Genomic DNA, 27483 nt, shown 5'->3' with positions numbered 1-27483 from the left:
CACTAGTTTTTTGAATGGTTGTAATCACAACTATGTTCCATTTTTATTCTATGGTTCATAATAACACTACTCTACTTCCAACTCCACCATCTACACTCTTGTTTATATCTTAATTAATTGAAATGTATTGCTCATCGATAAAAATCGAATTGAAAGGAATAATAGAAGATTGCTTCAGAAACACGTAAATGGAAAATGAAGAAGAGTTACTAAGACCTTAAATATAGTTGTAGACTTGATAAACTTACAGAATAGAAAGCATTTGGGCATAAAAATACTCCTAGAAAGGAAAAAAAAAAACAACCAAATTCCAAGTAGTTAAATGGAGGTCTCACACGTGATGAGAAGGTAAAAAAAGATCGTTTATACAAAGGAAAGCATAAAATAAAATCATGCTTGCATTATTTTATTGTATATATATAGAAAGAAAAGCAATAATTCTGACTGGAGATTACAAAAGAATGTCAACATATTTACAGGGATAGAAAAACTATGCCATACAGCTGTGCTGGATGCAGCTAAAATAGACTGGGGATGAGCACCGGAAAATTTCAGCTGGTGTTGAGTCAGAAAGAAACTCCTAAGCCACAAGGACCAGCAAAGGGAGATAAATGAATGTAATAATGTTATATTATGCTAGGGCAAAGTCAGATTACCTTACTGATAGTCGATATAGGAAATTGACTATTATTATTATTGTTGTTATTGTTATTATTATTGTTATTATAATGAAAGTAAAATGTTATTATTGTTTTGTAACTTATGTAGAAAAAGGTATGCAGAGAGAATATTATTGAAACAAAGGAATGTTTCGTAAAATATTTAACTTATAACAAAGAGATCCTGGAATTTGGCCTTGACGGGAATATAGGTTTCCAAACAGCAGACAGCATGGCGTTGGAAACGTGACTAAATCAAGTATCAGAAATCTGTTTGGAAGTTGTGTCTTAGACAAGGAAAGCCCTAGAAAGGGGCTTTATCTCTCTCTTGACATTAACTTTATCCGAAAGAAAACAGCTAATAAACATCAGTATATACAAGCCTATAAGGTAAGCTGTTTCTCTCAAATACAACATCTGTTGTTCGCTTGTTCATAGCGAGTTTCTACTACTGTTCCGGTAGTAATTTTTATCCTCAGATCATGGAAGTAAATGACGTAATAGGATCTGTTAGTTTAGAGATATACGAGTTAGTTACAGAGAAAAAAGAAGTCAAGGACAGAAGTTCAATGAAGAAGTCGAGAAGAGACAGTGGGACAGTTGAGTCCCTCACGACAGGCCTTTGCACGCTGGTCTTAATCTACTCCCATTATGTCAAGCCCAATCTTCCAACAAAGAAACATAGTGAAATGAAAGCTGAAATATAACCAAAGATTCTTGGTCGTTTCTTTGGAAGAAATGTTCATTTCATCTTTTGGCAGATTCATCAACTAAGACCCGAGATGAATGGAGGTAATGTTTCCCTGTTTAGTAAGATATAATTCTCACATATATTCAGTCCCTTTTTTGTTAAGTAAATGTTTGTTGTTAAATCTGATAGGCCCTAAACTGGCATCTAAACTTCAACCTCTGTCCCATCGACGAAACGTTGCATCCCTCTGCCTGTTCTACAAGTATTTTAATGGTGAATGCTCTAACGAACTGCAAGCACTTGTGCCCCCATGACGTGAACACTCTCGACAGACCCGACAGGCTGCAAAATCCCATCCCCACACTGTAGAGATCCCTAGATGTAAAAGATCTTTCTACTCCAGTAGTTTCTTCCCCAGAACCGCCGACTTTGGAATTCCATTCCAAGTCCCTGCTTCCCCAACTGTACTGACGTGCAGAAGTTCAAGTGCAATGTGAACCAACATCTTGCTGACCAAATCCCTACATAGTACCCCAGAATTCATCATATACCTAACGCATCTTTTCTAGACAGCGGCTTATATATATATATATATATATATATATATATACTTTACAACCCCAACATAACATTTGTTCTGGTGCCGTAATGTCATGCAGAACACCTCCGACAATCTAACATATTCGTTCTGGTGTCTATGCTAAACAAAACAATTGATTTGTTCTTAAATGATTTTTTGCTGAAAAATAGCGCTCTTGAGAATGTCACCATCATAATCCAGACTTGAAGCTGGAGTATGCAACTTTTACTATGTCATTTAACAGATATATAAAAACTAGTTAGTCTAGCAATCAGCTTGTTTTTGGTATTGCCAGCGGTACGGCAAGTGCCTCTCTCAATTGCTCCCAACACATGATTTGCTTGATCAAAATGTTTGATAAAATTTGTAGTTAATTGTGACCGACAGAGATCTTGATGTGATCATCAGGAAGTTGTCAGCCGAGTACAGATCACAACAGTTATCAGTGATGAACACCATCTTTATCTACATGGCTCAATGGTTGAAGTAAAGGAAAAACTTCCTCAGCTATGTTGAACCTCTAACATTTTAGGGAGGAAACAGACAAGAGCTGTGGACCAGACGCTAGAGGATGCCCTTCCTCCTTCTGACATGGAAATCTGCCTTTCTATGACTCTCTCTCCTGGTTCAGAAACACCCTGGCTCCAATGGAAAACACTTGACCGCATGAGAATGGAAATGGGTGGGGGTGGGGCCGAAAGTTACGATACTCAGATGGGGCTACAAAACTAACCCAACCATCTGTGAATGTGAAGCAAAGGACCATATGATGCAACACTGGTTTGTCTGCCTTCTACTGCCAAATCGGTGCAGCTTCAAAGATCTTGTAGAATATTGCATGAGAAAGTGTGAAATTGTTGTAAAGAAGATATACCATAATCTATATAATATAAAACTCAAATGACCTTGTAACGGGTGTTGTAGCCCAACGTCCGGTTTACGACTTCAGGTTGCGCATGCATACATAAATAAATAATCAACGCGACAATAAAACATATTGTTTTACTGTGTACGTTTTCAGTGTCCCAATTGTTTTTTTTTTTGTTTGCGTTTAAAAGATATATCAAAATTTGAATTTAACTTTAAGTATCATGGTATCTGTTCAGTGCACATTTACCTATAAGTATGGCAAACCACTTATAATTCAATGGCTGTAAGTTTGCTTGTTTTTTTTTTTTCAAAAATAAACAATTATAATAAACAGAACGACTCATAGAAATATATCTATATTCTTTTTTCATTTTAATATACTTTCATAGAAATGTTTCTGTTATGTCACAAAAAATATTTCCTTTATGTCACAAGTGTCACACTCCGACATTAATTCTATAGCTAATATAACATACTGACCCAACGGGTCACGGGTAGTCTAGTAATCTATAAAATTGTAATCAAGAGTTGAGTAGGTAGATGTTAGAATTGGTGAAGTCGTGGACGTTCTTGAACAACCACAGGTTGTGATATGGAGCCGAAACCTACTACCATAGGTGTGACATTGAGCCGAAACCTACTACCACATATATGACCTTCTTACTGCCACCCTTTCCACACAGGTGGACAGCAACTCCATATAAAACATTTGAATTGAATTGGTTCCTTTTCAAAGATGTTTGGCAGTATGACTTGCGCTTTGCTGGAAACATACCCACGTACGTCACAGTATGGGGAGTCTTGGTTTCTATAATATACAGGATTTTATAAAAGCTTAAAGCTAACTATCTTTTATAATGCAACTCATCCTGGAAAAAACATTTTTTCGTTGTGTTAATGCATGGATATTTATTTATTTATTATTATTATTTTTTCAGCATATTCCTCCTCCCTCCCTTTCTTTTGCTATCATTATCATATTTTTTAGTGGGGGGGGGGGTTGAAAAAAGAAGCCAGGGCAAGGAAACAAAAAAGGAGGTAACAAAAACAAATATGCAACAAATAAATGTTACCAACAATTTTTTCTAACTTATATACAAAGTTTGATTTTGAACCAAAAAACACTTAAATAAGTCAAAACACATGCACAAAAAAAAAAGAAACTGATCCAGTTAGATAGAATAGTAATTTTTCTTGATTTTCATAAGATTTATTTATTTTTTGCAGACCCCCATCCCCCCCAAAAACGGGCCCTTTGAGAGAAAAAACAAAAACAAACTATTTATTAATTCCAATACATATTAAAAAAAAATGACAGCCACCATTTTAGACAAAAATAATTACTCCTTCTCTCCTCGAGCTGTAATCAAGAATAATCAAGAATTGTGTGATCAATAATGCTTTCTAGTCAGGAAATATGTTGATTTTTACTTTGTCATTCATAGTCTGCATTTGCCTAATAAAGACATCAGAATATTTTGGTGAAGAAGTTGTTTGTTTTCTTAACTCAGTTTGGTGGTGAATTCAGATCAGAGGTGGGCGTCATACAATTGTTATGCTGAGATTTTTTTCGACTTGTGATACTAGTTTTTTTTTTTTTTTTGTCTTTTTTACTAAGCTTCATTAGTTATCGAAGGTCAAAAACCACTTAGGGTTAATGAGATAGTTAGATTGTCAATTGATGAATATGATTGAGACAACTGAAAATGCTCAATGAAATGAACAACATTTGACATCTTAAAAAGGCGCTTTATGAAAATTATTTATCGATTTTAGATTTGAAGATGATTATGTTACTACTGTTACCTGTAATGAGACAGTCCTAGGCTAATGTCTTGCACAGATGGGGACTTTGAGAAAGAAACTCTTCAGGGAGGGAAATCTATTTTTTTAGGTACAAAAGGAGACAAAAAAAAGGTGGTAATAGGTAAGTTCTTATGAATTTAGAGATTCACGACCGCTTCTATTGTCTTCCTATAAAAATTTTACATGAGAATATGCTTTCAGTTTTTATATAGATTTTCTACCTTTCTTTCTGTAGGTAACACATATACAGATACCAACACTTTTGTCAAATATTTGTAGAAGTATTAGCAATAATAACACAAAAGCAATTTCTAAATCATTCTATGTTTGCTTGATTTGAATGCTTCGGACTGATAGGATTAAATGGTCAATTTCGATTGGTTGCTTGTATTGGCCAATCAGAAACAATCTCTTTAGGAGTTGGGTGCATGCAGAGAGCCAGCAAAAGATGAAGTGGTCTAATAAATCTTTGCCACTCAGAATAATATCAAAATGTCTTATTGGTGTACAAACAAAACCAGATCATCAGCATGTGAACTTGATTCCTGATAATAATAGTCTCAGAAGCTTCAACTCCAATTTGTATACATATGGTCATAAGATTTTCCGCTTATTTCCTCTTCCATGAATCCATAGAACCTTTTCCTTTCCTAACAGACATCTAACATTTTCCGGTACTTATGCAGAGCAGGTACTGTGCTGAAATAACATGTAGAAACCTATTCTTTACATGGGGAGGGAATGGTGTTTTGTAACTATTTTATACTTTCACCTAACAATTTAATAAACAAAGGATATCGTAAAACTGGAATATAGTTTGAAAATACTATCAAAACACGGCACGTACCTTCTCTGCATAAGTAGCCATTTTCCTTGTCTTTAAGGCAGCATACGATAAAAATATTTTTGTACGAGCAAAAATACTGATTTTTTTTTTTTTTTTAAAGATCATTGAGGAGCGTTTTAGGGTTAAAATCATTGTATTTTTTTTTTACATAGGCATCACCACTTATCAAGGCCAAGAGGCACTCGAGGATAAGAGTTAAAGAGTGTACAGTAGTCATTTGGACAATATAGTAATCGTTAGAAATCGAAATTCGGTAAATTTAACTCCAGTGGAACGGCTCATCAAGAACTTGTTTATGTTGAACTTGAAGACAACCATATTTTAGTCAAATGGAAAGCAAGCAAACTGAAGATAGTTCCACAGGCGTGTAGTTCTAAGAAAGAAACTTTGTTCATGGAATCTACTTTTAGGTTTAGGCACAGATAAAGAGTGGGGGAAATTATTGATAGTGTTTTCAGCTAGAGAAGTGTTTCTCATGAAAGTTTGGTAAAGGGGAACCATAAATTGGAGCTCAGACGAGCACTTGCCATGAAAATAATGATGAAGCAGAGACACTAGCAACATCTCTTCTATGAGAAAAAGGTTGCAGGGAAGAGAAAAGGACATCCCCTACTAAGCTACGAAGTCTATTTTGAACTCAAGGCAAGATAAGTCCTTTCTAGCAGCTCCTGCCCAGATGTGGCAACAGTACTCCATCCTTGGATGTACCTAGCTGTTATATAGATAGAAATTGCAGTGAGATATCTACTGGATCGACAGAAGGATCCGACCATTTTTCCAGCGACCTTGGCACGGATTTGATGTATGTGTTCCATTTCAGATCAGGAGTAAAGGTCAAGCCCAGAAGTTTGTCGAAACATGGAGCCTCCTCAAGATGAGAGGTATTCATTTCAATTGATGCCAGATGGGGATCATATTGTTAAAAGACGTTTTAATACTTTTTGGTAAAAAATAGAAAATTGCAGCATCAGGTATATGGACACCTAGATCGGAAACTATGAGTAGTGTAAAAAAGTAAAGTCTTATACTGAATTAAAAAGAAAATTATTTATAAAATTTCATTTCGGTTCAGTTTAACTCTGCTCCATTTTTTTTTTTTTTTTTTTTTACGTGGGACAATACTTTTGGTTTGTCACACTCCATTTTGTAAACGTTAAACTCGATTCTTCTAGCATATTCACACAATTCAAACATTTTTGTTTCAATGAAATCATGATAGATTTTTACTCGAAATAGTTTCTCCCTTAATACTATTTAAAAAAAAAATCAACATGAAGTTATTTTTATCGCTTATACATATATATATATTTTGCATTGTGTTGTCTGACGTCAATCTATGTGATTGTCCTTTTTCTTTAGTTTGGAGAAATGCCTTTTCTACTACATACATTTCACATGATAACAACACTGGTCACTGACTTTCAGACCATTGCTTTTACCTCCAACGCTCCCTCCCCCTCACACACAAATACTATATGTCCAACATATTCTATTTTATAGATTTTTTTAAATTTTTTTTTTTATTATATACCCTTTTTTCTTCCTAACAAAAGAACTTAGAAGTGACACTATCGATCTATGTAGCCTATATGCAGATGCTCCGATTTTGTGCAAATTTATTATTAAACATGTGCGTGTTACAAGCAATATAATCTTGAGTGTCAACTAAGCGACTAACAAAAAAATGGGATGTTTAAATTATTAATGTTCTAGCAGAATCAGTGTCCCGGCGTTGCTCACGGGAAGTATGACTCATTTAAATTATCTATATATAAAGAACATAGTTACTCAACGTTAGGTTTTGGTTTATTTATATTTCTATTGATTGCTGTTATTTTTATCAGTGATTGATACGGCTTAATTCTGTGACGCTCCAGTTGCCACTACCAACTATTCAACTTATGTGATTAGTCAACTGCGAACATCTTAATGTATCAGGTCATCTGTTTCTGATGAATCTATTGTTAGCATTGGTTTGTAGACATCTGGTGCTAACAAAAGGGATCACGTGAAGGTTGCCAACATCCTAATGTTATATAAATACAATATCTCCATCGAGCCTATAACAATATGTAAACAAAACACAAATCGCATTAGCAGGAGCGAAGACACCAGTAGCAGCCACTGATATAACAACAACGATACTGGCCTGTCCTTAGCTATGACATTCAATCGACTGCTAATGATGCATTAAGTTTGTTTGTTTTTTTATATATGGGGATCACCACTTATCACTCGGGGATAAGGGTTATTTTGTGTACAATAATCAATGGGATACTATCGTAGTAATAGTTGGTATTGGAGATTTGATAAAGTGTCTTACTTAAGGGGGCGATTAATGAAGAATTTGTTTATGTTGGACTTGAAGACGTCCAAGTTGTAGTCAGGTGGGAAACAGGCAAACGGAAGAGAATTCCACAGGCGTGCACTTCTCAGGAAAGTTGTCAGAAACTATGCTTTTTGTACCCATCCTTCCACTATGATATACAGTTCATTATAGCAAAGAATTATCGGACAAAACACATTGCCTAAGGAATAGCTGCACTTAGAGTGAAAAGGCCAGAAAAACTTTGACAGATGAGATACGGAAATATGTGATAAAATGTCTCTGAAAGGACTACAAATGACAAACTTAATCTAAATTTCATTCACAGTCACACCAAGCTTAAATGGAAACGAACAAATGTGGACTCCGGGAAATGAACATTCCCTCACAACAAAGATAATCGTATCATTGCAACACAACAACAAAATATTTTCTCTAGTCGCAGCACAAACTACTGCTTTCAGCTACCTCTGTGCTCATGCTATATAAAAGTTTGCAAAAAATATTTGGAATAAAGTCTCCCCTTGCTATTATTTCAGATCATTTGAAACCATAGCAGCAAGTTTTAGTCTCCTTCCATCAGAAGTTTTGGGGAAATTATATATCTATACTGGTAACCAAATTGAATATTAAAATGTTCATATCTTTGGTTCTATGGGACAAAACTACATGAAAATATGTGGGCTTTTTGAAAATTATAATACTATTCTATGGTTAAAATTTTATTACAATTAGTAAAAATCCTATATTTTCAAACCACTAAAATATGCCCAAATTTGCCTTCATTTGTTTATATAGTGTTCTGGCAGGCCAGCTTCAGTTTTACGGCTTCGGTTGTCTCCCCTGTGGCTTTGCCAGACCACTAATATATATCCTCTATCTTGTGTTGAGCATATTGGAGAGTGAAATAACAAACTGCCACTAGCATATGATGCAATGCTCTTTGTATAAACAAAAGGAGCTTAAGACGTTTGGACAATGTTGACTAATGTAATTTTTCACCTATCTACTTAGCAACAAAAATAGTGTATGAGGTTAGAAGCACCGACTGTTACCGAGGCGGTTGAGTTGTGATCCTGGCTTAAAGCAGTTGCTAGTTTAGCTACACTGAAGAACTGTGATACAGCGAAAGAGTATGCCTGTCAGTATTCAGATAGCAGGGTTCCAGAGGGTTTTAATAGCAATTATTCTTAATAGAGAAAATTAACTGATGACTTATAAAAAAATTTACATCATTTATTACATCACCAAATGTTAAAAAAAATAGGGAAAAGAACAGGGAATTAAGGTTATTCCTTATTCCATGGAGTTTCAAAAATTTACACTTTTTTCATCAGAGGAATTTAATTAGTAAAACATTTCTGGTGCAGTATAAAAATTGAAATCTTCGAAATTGAGGTTTTGGAAACTGGTTGCAGAAATGGGGAAGAAAGTAGAATCCATCATGAACAAATGATTAATAATTTATATAATTAAGTTCGAATATATTGATAACGTGAACTTAAAACCAATAGTTTTTTCATCAAGTAGTTGGGATTGATTTTTGTACATTAACATACCAATTTGCATGTCTGGAGAGCAGATGAGGTAAATAAAAGAAGGAATTAAAGGCAGGCAGTTAACTTTTGTAGAAAGCTGGAGATTTAGTAAGTCATTTCAGCATTTGAGGGACAGGAATTCTGTTTGATGCTTGGATTGCCACTTTTTTTTTTTTTTTCAGTCAGTTTTCCAAATAGAAATCACATCATCAGCATACTCCGGGCAATTTATTTACTTTTGCTTAAGTCAGTTTATTACAACTTGTACATCAATACTACAAAGCATCATACCCATACTAAACGCTGATTCCGAAATAATTTTTTTTTTTTTCATAATCTTAAACTTAGTGCTGCATAGATATTTTTTTTTTTTAGTGGGTGGGTGGGGTGGGGGAGAAATGGTTAACATTCTTTAGGTGTGAGGAGGAGAATGTGGCGTGCATGTTTGTCCCAGTATCTTTGCATGGGTTATTTATCTATTAAGTTGTCTAGTTGTACATCTCACGAGAATAAGTTATGATCGAAAGGAAGAAAGCAAAGACCGCTTGTCGTTTAATGGTTTCCTTTGCTGAATACTCTAACGGAATCAAAAAGTCATGCCATAAGATTATCTACGTTTTAATGGTGTTAGTATCGCAGATAAGGATAAGCACATTCAATATCAAATGTCTTGTTTCATTTATAGATTTCTTGTGAACTTTGTTTTTACTGACACGGTATCGCTTTATTGAGGTCAAAAGCTACTCGGGGATAAAAGTGAATTAGATGAATGGATTGTCTAGTTAACAGTGAGGGGATTGAAACTTATGAATGGATAAAGTTTTATCACTTACGAATATGGTTTATGGCAATTAGTCTTTTGTAGTGGATTTGAATATTGATGTTGTAGTCTGCATGGAAATAGTCTGCTAGTAAAGTGTTCCACTGATTTTGCTCAAATTTTGAATTCCTATATATTTTTTTAAAAAATGAAATCCATCTAGACAAGGCATTAAGTCATTGTATGTAAGGAGCTAAGAAAAAAAATTAAGTCATTGTATGTAAGGAGCTAAGAAAAAAAATACTATGTTAAAGTCAAACACTTGCCAATGATAAGTGTTAGATGGAATATATTCTGACCCAGAAAAAAAGCAATTCTTCCCTCTTTGTCAGAAACATCAATCATGAAATATGAGGACCAAAGAACAAAATAAGGAAAGCAAGAATTACCAGGCTGAAAGTAAACCCAAGGTCCATTTGCATTCTTCTTAATTTACTAATAGTCTAAAGCTGTGGTCAGTTGGGTGCATGCAGAATCTTTGGTCTGCAAAAAAAAAAAAAAAATGACATTCTTTCAATTTTTAGGAAGCAATTTAAGCACGGATAAAAACAAAGCAATGTTGATCTACATCTCTTGTGAAGACTTTCTCAAAGCAGCCAGTCATTATCAAAACCTTACTTTCTGATTCTCCTATGAAAAAAATGAATTCTCATCATTCTATGAAAAAGGTCATGCAAATTTTGATTCAGTTTCGGATAACATATTTATGTGAGAAGATATTTTCATCTGTCATCGCAATTAAAACTCTATACTGGTATTAACCGAAAATAAACATGGCTTTCAGTAACGTCATTGGAGCCTGAAATTCATAAACTGATTTCAAACAAGCACGAACAATAAAAACTAGTAATAAATTGAAAATTAAATATATGTTAATAATTATTCCATAACTAATTGTTAATGCGTGCATTTTTATATAAATAAGTTTTCTGACTATCATTATATAAATAAAAACTGTTAGGCCATTGTACTTTGAAGTGCAATTTGTTGGTTGCCATGCAGAAATGCGATATAATCGGACTCTTTTTATTCAATTTTTTTTTAAATGAAAATCGCTCCAGGCAAGATCTGAAGCTCCTTGATGTAAGAAGCTAACGAGAACAAAAATGATTATCGCAATTGCAGAAGATACTTATTGGCCCCAGTCTTAAAAAAAAAAAAACAAGGTTAAGAAGAAAACAGTAAGCAGGAAGAGTTCCACAAGTGTGCAATTATTGGAAAGAAGCTACTGGAATAGAAAGTTGTATTACGAGGTATCAAAACAGTGAATTGATAGACCAGTAGACCGACGAGTCAAATGAGCTGGAACAAAGGATAGCAGGGAATAGAACCGACAATTCTGAAGAACTATGCTATTATAGTGTTTATAGAAGAGATTGAGACTAGCAACATCACGTCTGTGAGATAGAAGGTACAGTGAAAAAAGGTGGGGGATCAGTCAACTTAATGCCACCCTTCTGAACATTATCAAGAACCCTTACCAGTCCAAATATGACAATGGCACTCCATACATTGTCTAATAGTAGATTTGTAGGGATTGAGAAAAGTCTAAAATGTGAGAAAGTTTTTAGAGCAATGAAGAAAACCGATTTTACAAGAAGCGGGAAGAGCAATGAACTCCAAGAAAGATTTGATGAGAAAGACCGACCAATTTGATTTCTTAAGAACAGATCTTGAAGACTGTGACTGTCAATAAGTATGCCATCAATATCGAGGTGCACATTTAGAACATTGAAAATTTTATATAAAAGTGAAACTGAATGAACAATCCTGTTAATTGTTATTATTTCAACTTTTAGGAAATCTAAAGTTTTCTTGTCAGTTTCATCTCCTATATAATAAAATGACTGCAAAAATTTCCTTCTGGACCAAAGTATCCTAGGTTTGAAACAACAGATGCCGCATACAAATTCAATACATGAAGGCTAATAGCCACCATCTTATGCAGCTTTTGAACACCATTTTGTACATATTCAGTCATAATATTAAAATACTACATTTCATCCTATGAGCAACACCATCACAATCGCAATATCTTTATAGGAAGAAGTTCCTATTTTTCTCTCTCTTTACATATTTAGTTCTAACACTACTCTCAGTTGTCACTTGAGACGAATTCTACACTTTTCACAGATTGTGTGCTTTCACCGCCTATAACTGGCTAATAAATACATACACCTAACATAATCTTCAATTTCTGATTCATAAATAATAACGGCTCCCTTCCCAAACTCTGTCTATTCTGATTGGTTTAGCTCTGATAATTCTCATATTCTGGAATCTAATTCTACGCTTCATTAACGAACGGTTACTAAAATTACGATATGACTTCACTAAGATATACATTATAATGCTTCACACAGCATCAAGTTCGTTTCATGCTTAGGACATTACTATCTTGTGTGTGTGTGTGTGTGTGTGTGTGTGTGTGTTGCACTTCACAATTCGCTGGACGTCTGCTATAAACATTAACAAGTCTCAAAATATTGTGTACCGACAATTGAGAACATAAACAAAAAAAAACATGTCGCTAATGGTTTTTATTATTGCCTGTGCATGCGTGTGTTTGTGTGCATGTGTTAAATTAAAGCAAACAACTTTCGTTGTTAAAACAATTGCAAAAAAATTAATAAATTTAAGCATCACAGAATGCAACTTTTTGTGAAATAATATATATATATATATATATATATATATAATATAAAATAAGATACGCACCAATGATGCCATTTTACAAAGGCAAACTTATGTAATGTTGTCCGGGAACCAGCCAAGTTTCAGTTGCAAAGAAGACCAAGACAAAAAATAGGAAATAACTTCAACTTACATGTTCTTTGTAGCAGCAACATTTATTTCTTCATTCTCTTGTTATCACTGTGACGTCCCTCACGTGATCATCTTAAGCATTCTTCATGCCTCGCAAACGTTATTCACATCTCTTTTGTGATCATTCTTTCTTTTTCCTTTATAATTTTGTTTTTTTTCCCGGTGACGGCATTTACATCTGTGCTATGTTATACTTAGACACAAGGTCGTTTTTGTTGACTAATGTAATTTTTCACCTATCTACTTAGCAGCAACAAAAATAGTGTATGAGGTTAGAAGTACCGACTGTTGCCGAGGTGGTGGAGTTGTGATCCTAGCTTAAAGCAGTTGCTAGTCTAGCCACACTGAAGAACTGTGATACAGCGAAAGTTTGCCTGTCAGTATTCACAGATAGCAGGGTTCCAGAGGGTTTTAATGCAGTTACCTCAAAAGGAGCACTCTGGATGAGACAAAAATTGGAATTCCCTTAGTCAAGAATTTTTCTTGTATGACAGAGAGCAAAACAGATACATTTTGAATTTATTCTTCAGACATAAGGTCATCAAGTGTGGGAAAACTATGTTTTGATTTCGGCTAAAAGGTTTTTCAAATTTTCTCTGTTCAGTCAAATATTTCATAGTTTTAATTTATTAAAAAAATTTATTTCGATTCTTTGTAATACATGGTTTTGCTATTCTTTCAACATCTTTGAAATATGTTCATACAAGTTTCCCACATTTTACACAATCCTTTGCATTATTATTGTATTGTACAATATAGAGCAGTAGAGGACAGACAAGACAGTGTTGCCTTGTATAGAAATCCTTTTCATATTTGCAGATGGTTAGGTAAGTTTTGTTGCCTTAATCACTAGAGGATAAGGGTTAATGAGATGGATAGATGGACAATTGCAAACTGCAATTGTTTCCCCTTTGTCAGAAATATTGCTCATGGACTGTGAGAATTTCCTGTTTTCTGGATCGACTGTTTTGAGTGCACAGTGGATTATATTCATCTAACGTACTTCCTAACTTATGGCATGTCTGCTACCGGAAGTGGTGACAAGGCAAATCAGTTCCTTCACTTTTATTGTTCTTCAGTATTTCTTTTGTGAAATGATTTATTGAAATAAAATATAAGAAAAGGACATTATTGAAAATATACAATAAAAACTTATAAAAACATACAGATAAAAATAACACAATTAGGCTTTATTTGCACTTTTAATAAAAAAATAAAATAAGTTTTTATTTGAAATTTTATAAGAAATGTTTGACATTATAAAAATACGTTTTTTTTATTTTCATTATAAATTTTTTATTCGAATTTATATAATAAATATGTTTATGAAAGTATAAAAATACAATTTTTGAAATCAAAATAACAAAATTTCAAACATAAAAAAAACGTATTCAATACATAATATTCTCCAAATAGTTTAAAAAGATTTTAAAAACTGTTTTTAATAATTCTTAAAAAACAAAACAAATTTCTTTAATTTTTAATTAAAATAAGATAAAAAAATTTTTTACAATGATTATTAAAAAAAAAAAAAAAAAAAAAAAAACGACCGGAAAAATATAATGCACAGGAGAGATATAGGTGTGAGAGGAAAAAAATGAAGGAACTGATTTGCCTTGTCACTGCTTCTAGTAGCAGCCACTCTGAAAGTCGGGAAGTATGTTAGCTGAGTATAACCATAGATGTGGAGATTTTTTATCCTCTCGGAATATTCATCATTGAAGTTAAAAATTAAAAATAGGTTCCTTGTAAAACCCATTACTGTGTTTCCCATGCAGCTTGCGATGCTGGTAGGTAATTCTAGCACTTGTATTGAATTCTAAATAAAACCCTATCCTATACACCTTCATTTTTTGTAAAAATTACATATCAGTAATAAATTACAAGCACTTAATAATAGAGAGCTACTTTCGAATTACCCTGTATTTCAATTGTTGCTTTTTAATAATTTATACTTTCTTCATACAATAAAAGTTGATTTCAATAATAATGTAATTGGCGTAGGTATTAAGTAGATTGTTTTAATCATGTCATTTTTCTTTCTTTTTTTTTTTTCATTGTATTTTTTGATTGAGCTCAATCAAAAGATTTTTTAATCTTACACATAATTGAATTTATAATTTCTTTTTTATTAACATCCTTTGCTAAAACACTTATAAATTTACTTAAATCTATTTACTTGGGATTTGAAACTTTACTAAATCCCTTTAAAAACAGATGAGTGGATTTAATGTTAAATGATGTAATAATAGCAAGTAAACAACAAAGAATTGTCTGTGCAGTACATAAACGCCCCAAACAAAAAGTGAGATAAAGTAGGACTGATTTTAAACTGTCATTGGTAGCTTCAGATAAGTTAATTCGCCTTTTCGAATCTTTCTAGTGTTCAGGCCATTTGTCTGAGAGAGAGAGAGAGAGAGAGAGAGAGAGAGAGAGAGAGAGAGAGAGAGAGAGAGAGAGAGAGAGAGAGAGAGAGAGAGAGAGAGATTTAGTGATAACAGATGTTTTGATTGTGGTCATTTCACTGGGGGATGTGCACCTTATTGTATAACTTAAATATATTTCACTTGAGTATAATGAAATAAAAATTCGAAAATCAGGATACGGTCTTTCTGTTGAACATTTCTGGTGATAGATTCATAAACTTGACTACTAAATCCTTTTGAAACCAGATTATCAGATTTGTTAAATTGTGTGATAACAGTTCTCATAGTGACACCATGAAGCTAACAGCTGTACATCTAATTCATAAAGAGTAAAAGTGCAAACTCAACTTTAAAATAACTTGATCAGTTTATCCTATTGAAACTCTTTATATATTTTTATTTTATCGTGTTTAAATATAGTAATCCATTTTATCCTAATAGTGAGGCCATTGTGATAGGCACGTTTTTGTGATATTTTTGTATGCATAGTTTGGCTTGAGGGAGGTGGCCTTTTATTTGCTGCAGATGACATTAGGCACCACAGGCAACTTTCTACCTCGCTATCCCTATTCACTAGATTTGTTAATCAAGATCCTTTACTGTGCTTTATATATATTAGCTGGCTTTGCAAACACAAGACAAAAACTTTTGCATTTATTCATATAAATAGTTATTAATATTTTAGTAAATTTCTTAAGGGTTTATTTATCTTTTAAATAAGAGCGTAAAGAAATAAAAAGAACGATTATGCGTGTGCGCGTTTTTGTTTTCTTAACTTAAAATTTTTACATTGAATAGTAAAAAAAAAAAAAAAAAATTGAGAGCGAACACAGACAACCTCTACCACTTAACTCTTACTTATGCTGCCTATATCTCTCTAGTTAGTTTAATTTAAATTACCTCTTCCTGAAAATCAGTCAGAAAACGTTTTAAATGTTTAATAATTTATCCCTCTTCGCTTATTTTTATTGGTCCTGGATATGACCTTAAACTATATCCGATGGTGAGGCCTCAGCTTGAAGGCTTTGGGGAGTATGGAGCCACCCTTTAATTATTATTGCTCCCAGGCCCACTCTGACCCGGAGTGGTAGTACCTGTTAGGGTCCTAACTATGGGTTGAATAAAAACTGAATTGAAAAAAAAAAAAAAAAAAATTCTATTAAAAACTTTTCCTTCAAAATCACTGGATTCGGCATTAAATGGCCTAAAAAGGGTTGATATGCCATAAAAAAAAAACAACCAACCAACTTATTTTTATCAAAACACTTTAATTACTGTTAATATCGATAAAACTATTGAATAGAACCAAATTACAAATGAGTAAGACAAAACATTAATTATGAAGTGTTTTTTAAACACTTCATAATTAATGTTTTGCAAACTAGTCATTCAAACGGCTGTCTCTGTCTTCAGTTTCTAATACATACAGTATTTAAAAATTGCTGTGTTGTATTATTGATTTAAATAATAGTAACCCATTTTAATGGTAATATAGAGGCGATAAATGGAAAGAAACCTTGACATTTTATATAAAAGTTAAAAGAAAAAAAAAAATTTAACCATAAATTTATTTTAACTCTATAGGTAATAGCTCATCTTCAGATGAGCAGGCTGGCTGAAGGCTGTGGCTTGACTAAATAACGAAAAAAACCTATCCAGTCTTGGTGTTGTTAAAAAGGGGGGTGATAGAAAGAATTTTACATATTTAATTAAGCCCTCTGTTTGTTTCTCTTAAACTATAATATATATTTTATGTTGCATTATGGTTTAAAATAAATATTGCCCTGGATCATCTCCTCTCTTGTAAAGCGTTTGCAACAAATACTCATCTAGCTACAACTACTATTAACAACTTCTCTCACTCTCTGTGCCTAAAACTAAGCGAAATTCCATGAGCAAAGTTTCTTTCCTAGAATTGTCCATCTGTAAAACAATACCGTGGGACTACTTCTCGGCTTACTATAACATGGTCATTTTCAAATCTAATGTGAATAAGTTCCTGTTGATCCCTCCTTTTTAAAATAATCTAACCATACCCAACTTCCACCATTACTGATCATGTTGTCTCGCCATCTATCTAACATTTAACCCTTATCATAGAATTAAAAAAAATAGCTGTAAAAGGTTAATGATTTTCTGTACTCTTTACTTGGAATATGCTTTGAGAATGATTTAAATCAGCAAACATACATATATTTTTGCCATTTTAAATCATTCTATAGAATTTCATTTTTTCCGACATTAGGTTGTCATGCCTAATTTTTTTTTTTTTTTTTTTTTTTTTTAACAAAAAATATTGTTTTTTCTGAAGAATATGTACATGAAAAGATTCTCTATTGACATCATAATAATTCGATTGTTTCTGCATAATAAAACGAGTCTGTAAAAAAATGTGCAGAAATTTTGAGATGCTGAAAGAATTTGGTAAGGAAAATAAATATTTGGAACTTGGAATATAGCTATAGTTATTATTTTGTATATATAACCGTTTTTATTTATTTTTTTTTTTAAATTTTTTTCGAGGAACATATATCTCTGGGTTGTTTGGACTTCCGCTATTCAACAAAACACATGTAAGACATACTACATAAATATACGAATAAAATACTGAGTGTGATTTTAAGAATTAATTATATAATGTTATAAATTGAATTTAAAAAAAAATTCTTTATGCTGCAATATTTTAAGTTATAAATTTATATTTTTTACTAGAATATCTTGTCCTTTTCTTTTCCATGTTTAAGCTTAACCATATTACTTTTTCATGCTCGCATTTTTCTATTGTAATCCATCATTTTTCCAGGCTTCCAATAAATTCACTTGTTCTTTGTTTAATTTCAGTCTTATTTTTCGCCTCCATAAACATATATGTAATAACAATGTACGGCACTCGTCCACTTTCTATAAAATCCCCCAATTATCTCCCTTTCATGCTTTCATTCTCTGTTTCACTTGTTACTTCTCTTTTCGAGACAGCAGTGAATTAGTAGCAACAGTAGTCGTTGAAGTGATGTAGTTGCTATGAAAACCAGTCATAAAAAGCGTCGCTCACCTCCTTACATATTTTTACGATTTTGAACACCAGAAAATGCATAACTTGTTTTACTGAACGAAAATTGAAAAAGAATTTTTCAGAATATAGCTGAGAAAGTGGTCTATAAACTGTAATAACTGTTTGAAATTTGGTCGAAAAATGAGTGAGCAGTGAAGCTTTAAAGTAGTTCTAAATGACTAAAACTGCCACTGAACCATGTATTCAAACACTGTTTAAATGATAATCATTGAATAAATAAACATTTTGTCTGAGCTGTCAATCATTCTTTAAAAATGTTAAGATACTTGTGTAACTAGATCAAATTGATACGGCCCAGTTACATAATTTTGTTAGCATTTTGAAACAATGACCAACAGATCAAATGGACAAAATGCCTTATTCAATTAAGAGATTTGTGGCTTGTAACTGTCATTGATATTTTCTCTGTGCATATGTAAAACAAAATAGATAGCATTTCGCTTTGAAAATTATAATTTGAATATTTGTTAGAGGCAAACATTTTAAATAAAGACTCATTTATACCTGCTCTTTGAGCCCTGTTAGTACATTATCCGAGTCAATTTTCATCTTTAGCTAGCTTCTACCGCTTTATAATTAATACAAATAAAATACAAGTAATATTTGACATAATAAGAGTAAGTAACTACGATGAATGTATTTACATTGTTTTTATTGACAAAACACATTAGAAATTGTTAAGCAAAATTAATTCACTTTGTATCTGGTTTATCAGCATAGACATAGGACTTTACCTACGAGTATCCATAAAGAAAAAAATCTAATGATGTTACATTGCACGAACGAGGTGGCCAGTTGACAGGTCCATTTCGTAAAATTATTCGTTCATAAAATGTTTCTCTCAGTAAATTGATCATATTGCATGCTATGTGGCACGTGACTCTGGCCTACTTAATGAATTACCAAACCAAACCAAACTGAATTCCAAATAATCGATAGTTGCCAAATCTGCAATTAAAAAAAAAGTTGCAAATTTAAAGTTCGCCGCTTTTAAAAGAGCACTCTATATTTTAAACTTTATTTTCATGAAATTTGTTTGTTTCAAGGATGTGAATGTATCACGCTTAAGTTTGAAATTTTTTTTTTCTTTTTTAGTCTTTTATAGTTTGTAATAGTATTTTTTGGATGTGTCCATGCATTTCTAAAAGAATCTGTTCTTTTGTGCATCCTAGAGTATCTGTCTGTCCATCAATCGGGTAGTTAGTTGGTCGGTCGTTTTCGTTGATCCATCGTCGGATGAAAAAGATGCATCTTAAACAGAGTTGCAGAGTCTGAACGTATAACGTTCAACTCCTAAAATTTCAAAATGACCTCCAACTACTTATATTCAGACTGTTGATGCATTGGAGATTACAAATTTTCACTCAGCCTCTAGCATTTTTTTACAAGTCTCACTGTAACTCTTTCGAAAACCTCACACTTCGACTCTGCAACCTTGACCTTTAGAATATCTATTCTTGTATTTTAATTCATAAGATAAACAACTCGGAAAAGTTTGTTTTAAACCGTTTCTTTTAACGATGTTTTTTTTTCTTTTTTTTCTTTCTTTCTTTTCATTCTTTTTTTCCTTCATTCTTTTTTCTTTTCTTTCTTTCGTCTTTTTCTTTCCTTCCTTCTCTCTTGTCCTTTTCTCTTTTTCCTTTTCCCTTTTCTCTTTTTCCTTTCTCTTTTTCCTTTCTCTTTTTTATTTTCTTTTTCCTTTTTCTTCTCCCTTTTCCTTTTTTTGTTTTTCTGTTTTTCTTGAATGTCATCAGTTGCTTTCTCTGCTTAACTGAATATCAAATAAGCCTTTCTTCCATTGAAGGTAAAAAAAAAGACATTAAACAGTGGTCGGTATGCAAACTATTGAACCACCTGTAAATAACTTAGTTGGAATTTCTGTGAAATATCTTTAATTTCTCATGGTTGACCTACTCTGCATAATAATAACCCAGTTATAGGTTTTAATGATACTATCTACCGAGTCTTTTTTTATTCTGTAATAGATGGGTGCGTAATTGGGCCATGGAATCGGCTCTACAAAATCCAAATGTATCTATTCTATTTATTCCATGTTTATTAATATCATTTTTCACTTACCTTTGCACCGAGCAATGTTTTAGAAGTTATAAATGCGAACTGTCGTCTAGACTGTCTAGTTTCGATCCCAGCTTGAGGCAATTGTTTGCTAGCCACACTGAAGAGTTGTGATACCACAAGACATTTTGTCTGTATAAGACTGGTTGATCATACTGGTAAGTGAAATAAAAACTGCTGTTAGCATTTAAAGGCAATATTCTTTGTGTACACAAATGTAGCTTCTGTCGTTTGACAATGTTTATCATTGATTTCACCTACCTTAGCAAAGTTATGTACTGATTCTTATTATCTCAACGATTTTTGATCCCAGGTGCCTGTCTAGCTGCATTGACGAGCTATAATACATCGAAACAGTCTATCTGTGGATTATTACATATATATCACCTACATAGATAAAGTATAGCCATCTTTATTCATTAAGAAAAGTTCTTTGAGGGCAGTAGACTACCACATATATTCTTACTTAGCAGTTTCTGATGAAAGAGTGATTTTTTTTAGCCAAACATTGCATCCTTTTATTCAAAACCTTGAAAGAATAAAAAGAATTGGACGACCTACACAAAAATGGTGCACTATTTTCAAGATCCCTATACTTAGTGGCGTTGTTAGTGTAGTGCACTCTCTATTAAAAATAGAAAAAATATTGCCAGTGTTCACAACTATTCATAATATTTATCTCTTTGCCTTTAGTCTTTACTGACTTTGAAGTCTATAATACAAAGAATAGTTTGCTGCAGTGTGTTTCCGGCTAAAAGGCAAACTACTCGAGGCACAAAGCTTACATATTCTTTTTCAGCATTAATATGGACGCTTTCTTGGGGAGGAGGGGTTTAATAGCAACAGCATTAGTGAGTAGTAGGGATTGCTGTTTTTTTTAATGACGACCCCCCCCCCCCCGAAAAAATGTACCATTGATGTGAAGTGGTACTTGTGTGCTACAAGGGGTGGGGTATATAGCTGTGAAAAGGTAGAAGGGGTTGATAGAGAAGTTTTAAGGTATTACACATTTCCAGTTTTCTATTTTTGCAAATATTTAGGAGCATATTTTGCAAATATTTATTTTTAAAGATTCTAAAATAAACTTGCTGAAATCTTGTCACCTGAATCCAAAAAATTTCCATCCATTTAAAAAAAAAAAAAAAAAAAAATTCATTTTTTACTTATTTTTCTTATCATATCGACCTTTTCAGTCACAGAATACCGTCATTTGGATGTTTAAACCCATAAAGATACTACATTTAACAAATTTGTGTTTATTATGTATCATGTTTAAAACTTTTCTATTCTATGACAATTGTAAAAAAAATTATTTAGGCAGAATTTTTTATCAAAGCCTTTTTTTAAATAAACAATCGTGATAATCTTTGCCAGTTCATGGACAGTGTTTGTCAGTATGGTCAGATTGAAAGAATGGATGAGTTCTTTTTGTTAGCACGTGTACAACAGTTGTAGTTGTGGTAACAGTCACTTGGCAGAGGTAGGTCATGGAAATCATGGCAGGAGGTGATAAAATAAGAGGGATAAATAAAAACCTGACCAAAGATAGGTTAACTTGGTAGTCAATGTCTAAATCCGGCAAGTAAAATGAATTCTAAACTGATGATATATATATATATATATACTCGGGGTTTTTTATTCAAAAGTAATGGACTAATGAATTCAACGAGGTTGTTAGATAGTGCTCAATAAAAAGAGCTGATAATACTTGTTTATTGTTATATAAACATGGTCACATCCTGCTGCTACAAATAGCCACTTGTTTCAATCAAACAATAGATATCATCAGGCAGCGACTTGACTATTCAAAAGTTCAATGAATAACCAATTATTCATTGAACTTTTGAATAACCAATTATTCATTGAACTTTTGAATAACCAATTATTCATTGAACTTTTGAATAGTCAAGTCGCTGCCTGATGATATCTGTTGTTTGATTGAAACAAGTGGCTATTTGTAGCAGCAGGATGTGACCATGTTTATATAACAATAAACAAGTATATATATATATATATATATATATATATATAATCAGTGCGTGTGTGTCTGTAAATAAAATAATAAAGATAAAATTTAACAGTTTAAAGCCAAACAAGTGCAAAATATCTTTCAATAAATAAACGTATTTATTAAAATTAAATTCGATATTTCGATTCATATTTTCATCAGGAAATAGTTTTTTTTTTCTTACCTATCATGGCGATGGTAATGCTTGGCATGTTTTCCTTCAAACCTTGAAGTATAAGGTTTAAATGTCCGATACAGTAGAAGATGCTAGTCGAGTGCATATGTGTTAAGTAATACGAAATCTACTGTTTATAGTAAGCACTGTTGATATGTAATGCAAAATTCAAAAATTTAATGGTTTAAAGACTAAACAATCTCTAATATATGGATAAATATTATCTTTAGGCTATAAGATATCAAGGTAAATTAAGTAGATATACTAATTAGAGCAATTAAATAAAAATAAAACAAGAATTATGATTAAAATAAAAATTGAATAAATTACGATATTATTCCATCAAAAATGCAAATAAGGAATAATATGGAAACATTCTTAATCCACCGTAATCAAAGATAAGCTCTTTTTATCAGAGGATAAACATTAGTAAAAAAAGAAAAAAAAAGAAAAAGAAATGCTTTGTATATGCATGGTTATATGTCCCTTGAAACACCAAATACTGGTAAGTTCTCCTGCCACATCTGAATGGTTATGCAAGTGTGAGTTGGTTTGAAGAGCCATCTATGTGCACATGGATGCTCAACATTAACCTGAAGAGATGGAAAGCTTCTATCAAAAAGTGGCAATCATATATATATATATATATATATATATATATATATATATATATATATATATATATATATATATATATATATATATAAGAAATGTAAAAATACCAGCGGTGGTTGACGTTATGTTTTGAGAAAAATAGAAAAACCGAATGAAATTATTAAAATAATCAACGTTTCGTCCTTATTTCATAGGACATCTTCAGGATATTAAGTAAAAATGCAAGAAAGAAAAAGTCATAGATCGTACGAAAAAGAGAACAGTTTTTGAATCCTACCCATGTCGGGAAAGGCAAACATATGTGTGCGTATGGGAATGTGCGTATTTCAACAAAATAAATAAGTTTACAGGAAAAAAAAAAAAAAAAAATGTACATATTTATTTTAGCGCATTTTTAAAAGTGTATATATAGACATCGAACAACCCAACCTTCCCATACGCACACATATGTTTGCCCTTCCCGACATGGGTAGGATTCAAAAACTGTTCTCTTTTTCGTACGATCTATGACTTTTTCTTTCTTGCATTTTTACTTAATATCCTGAAGATGTCCTATGAAATAAGGACGAAACGTTGATTATTTTAATAATTTCATTCGGTTTTTCTATTTTTCTCAAAATATATATATATATTCGTTGTCAAAATTCAACATGCCCACATATGCACTAACGTACTAAACAAATTTTCTAATGAAAATCAATGACTATCCGCCTTACTACAAAAATACTAGTTTATTTTTGTCTTAAACTTCTTCTCCCTCTTTTTGTGCTGATGAGATCATATTCGAAAACAAAAATATTCGTCAATTATTGTCGATACTTATTCTCAATTTTAATAAAAGGAATAAATGATCGTACACTCAATTTAATTTTGTTTGCTTTTCCTTTTGAAACTGATTCATAATTTACAATTATTAATCTTTATACTCAATAATATAGCTCTAGGATAAATATACCTATTGAACTTATTATATATACATCACTATGAACACTATGCTGATGACACTACTATCTATGGTAGCACATTTAAGACCGTAAACGTCCAAGTTTTTTCTGATTCTCTCTCTCTCCTCTGATCTTGAGCAAGTGGTACAATGTGGAAAGAGGTGGCTTGTTACTTTTAATGCATCTAAAACTATCATCAACGCGCTGATCCCCATCTGGCATCAATTGAAATGAATTGCTCTCGTCTTGGGGAGGCCTCATGTTTTGACAAGCTTCTGGGCTTGACCTTTACTTCTGATCTGAAACGGAACACATACGTTAAATCCGTTGCCAAAGCTGCTGGAAAAATGGTGGGATCCTTCTATCGATTCAGTAGATATCTCACTGCTGATGCAATTCTCTATCTATATAAGAGCCAGGTACGTCCAAGGATGGAGTACTGTTGCCACATCTGGGCAGGAGCTGCTAGAAAGGACTTATCCTGCCTTGATAGAGTTCAAAATAGACTTTGTAGCCTCGTAGGGGGATGTCCTTTTCTCTTCCCTGCAATCTGTTTCTCACAGAAGAGATGTTGCGAGTTTGTCTCTGCTTTATCGTTATTTTCATGGCAAGTGCTCAATTGAGCTCCAATCTCTGGTCCCCCCTCATCAGACTTTCACAAGAAACACTTGTCTAGCTGAAAACACTATCAATAACTTCCCCCACTCTTTATCTGTGCCTAAACCTAAACGTGGATTCCATAAACAAAGTTTCTTTCTTAGAACTGCACGCCTATGGAATTGTCTTCCGTTTTCCTGCTTTCCAGCTGACTACAATATGGGTGTCTTCAAGTCTAACGTAAAGTTTTTGATGAGCCGTTCCATATAAATTAACAAATTTACCGAATTTCCATTACTAACGATTACTTTATTGTACAATTGTCTACTTACACTCTTTAACCCTTATCCTCGAGTGGCTTCTTGGCCTTGATACTTGTGGTGATGCCTTTGTAAAAAAACATTAAAATAAACTTTGCTCTTTAGACTCCAGGTCTAACTCCCTCAATAAAATAAATATATGTAAACTTGTATGAATCTTTTATTAAACGTTTCCTTCTTACAAACAACTAATTTCATTTAATTTTTTTTTTAAATAAAAATTGTCATAAATTCGTCTTCATTTATACCCTTACGCTTTCGACCATCAAAAGTTTTCTTCAGATGTTAAACGTGTTTTAACAAAAATAAATGTACAATTTCTTATTGAGAGACGATATTAATTATTGATATAAAAATGTATTCTGTAACTGTAGTAGGATATGATTTTTAATGTTATTTTTTTTCTTTTTTCTTTTTTGCAGTTGAAAATGATATAAAGAAATTGGAGGAAGGTGTTGTGCTTGTGAAGCTGAAAAATGGTCGACACTACGAACGAACTTACATCGTAGATCGTGAAAAGATGGTTCTTCGTTATGAGGGCTCGACTAGTATCTTTCGAAAGAAAATTCCTGAAAGTTTGTACCTTTTTCATTATTACAACTTTAGTTGGTAATATTTCTAAGATGACGTTTTATTTGCAGCTTTTGGTTTGTCGTCTTTATCATGGTTTTTATGTTCAATCTTTCAGTAATTCTACAGATGGGGTGTGAGTTCTGTTTTTAGTAGAATTTCATTTTTTTCTTCATCTCAAAAAAGTGAATTTTTGCTTGAATTGTTAGAACATTATCTCCTTTTTTTTTTTTTTTTTTTTTTGGTTGGATTTTATTTCTTTCTTGATTTTCCTATCTCTTTTTCACTTTATCGTTTTCTTTACCTAATTTTTTTCTTTTCCTCTCTCCACCTTTTCTTGCCCTGACTTTTTTTTTTCTTCTGAAAACTGAAAATGTTAATTTTGCTATGAAGGTTAAGACTTCAAATGATTCATTATAGGAATAGAATTAGATGACACTTGTTTTATCAAAAGATAACTTCCTGTCTTCTTCCCTCTGTCTGTACACTCAACGTCTTTCTCTTTTTACTATCTTAGGAAACATAAGCAGGGAAAACTTCTAAAGAAATTATTTAACTAAAATTGATCTTTTTTGAATTAAGAATTTTTCAAATTATATTAAATGTGTTTTTATTACATATCACTGGCATTCATCCAAGTTTTTTGGGGGAGCCCCCCCCCAGCATACTTGTATAGGATTTTAACATTCTTTACAAAGCTGAAACAATCAATAAAATGTCTGTATCTCTCTATCTGTCCCTTCCTCTCATTCTCTCTCTCATATAATGTCCCTCCCACGCTATATATATTTCATAAAAAGAAATTTTAATTAACTTTCTTGGATTTACATTTTTGGAATTTACCGTCATTGGATATTTTACCTTTCACCAGACTATCCATTCACGTGAAATAACCTTTTTCTTCACCATATTCCCTCTGCTTCACTTTTTGTTCTCAAGTAAGATCTTTTACTTACTTGCAGATTTATCAAATACTTTTGTATGCAAAATCCGATCCTGCATTTTGCTAATTTCTACCTTCTGATGAGAAGGAAAGTATTTCTTCGAAACTCCACGGATTAAGGACTTTCCACTTAAGTGTTTCCTTTTCAGATTAAATATGTTTTAACTCTTTTTCATAGTGTTTTTCAACATGTTTTATTAACTATTTTGCTCTTATATATGTGTGTGTGTATATGTATGTATCTCTGCGTATATTTGCTTCCTTGGTAGCTTGCTCGCTGGTCAGTGTAACCTGCAAGTTCGTGCTAACATGCCTTGTTGTTTTTGCCGGTTTAGGCAATGTAGTAAATGAAGTATTATAATTAAGAAGCAAAGGAAAAGAAAAAAGCATTTTGTGTGTTTGAAGTTCCAATGATGCTGTCATATGTAGGTTTGTATTCCGGAATAAATGATTTTTGCAGCCAATGAGAACATTTGGAGCTGAATGAGGGAGAAATTGTTATTTTTTTTTGTAAATGGAAAAGGAAAGGTAATGGTTTGTGTATGAGTTCATGAGCCAGTTATGAAGACAGGCAGGGTGGTTTATGTATAATGTGTGTAATAGTAACCGGTGTAGACTGGTGGTGGTATTAGTACTTTAGTTATAGAGGGAAAATTAATAATTTCTTCCTTGTAAGGTGTGTGCCATCATGATGTTTCTCCTAGGATAGAATGTAGTATTTTATTATAACGAATAAATGTGTATGTAACAGTGTTGTAAAGTTAAATGAAATG

The 27483-nt window shown here is 32.6% G+C and overlaps 1 protein-coding gene across 2 annotated transcripts in view; it reads left to right on the top strand.

Annotated features, from left to right (window-relative positions):
• The window catches only part of LOC145260268 (1-phosphatidylinositol 4,5-bisphosphate phosphodiesterase delta-1-like), a 316049-nt gene that overhangs the window by 65378 nt on the left and 223188 nt on the right, over positions 1-27483 (top strand). For both annotated transcript variants that reach the window (XM_080118103.1, XM_080118100.1), the window contains exon 2: positions 25620-25772. In XM_080118103.1, coding sequence (XP_079974229.1) covers positions 25620-25772 — 153 coding nt within the window. The remainder of the gene's footprint in view (positions 1-25619; positions 25773-27483) is intronic.

The sequence above is a fragment of the Euprymna scolopes genome, chromosome 3, assembly GCF_053919585.1.
Source record: "Euprymna scolopes isolate OS-2025 chromosome 3, ASM5391958v1, whole genome shotgun sequence".
In the NCBI taxonomy this organism is placed as follows: Eukaryota; Metazoa; Mollusca; class Cephalopoda; order Sepiida; family Sepiolidae; genus Euprymna; species Euprymna scolopes.
This window is presented reverse-complemented; position numbering and strand designations above follow the sequence as displayed.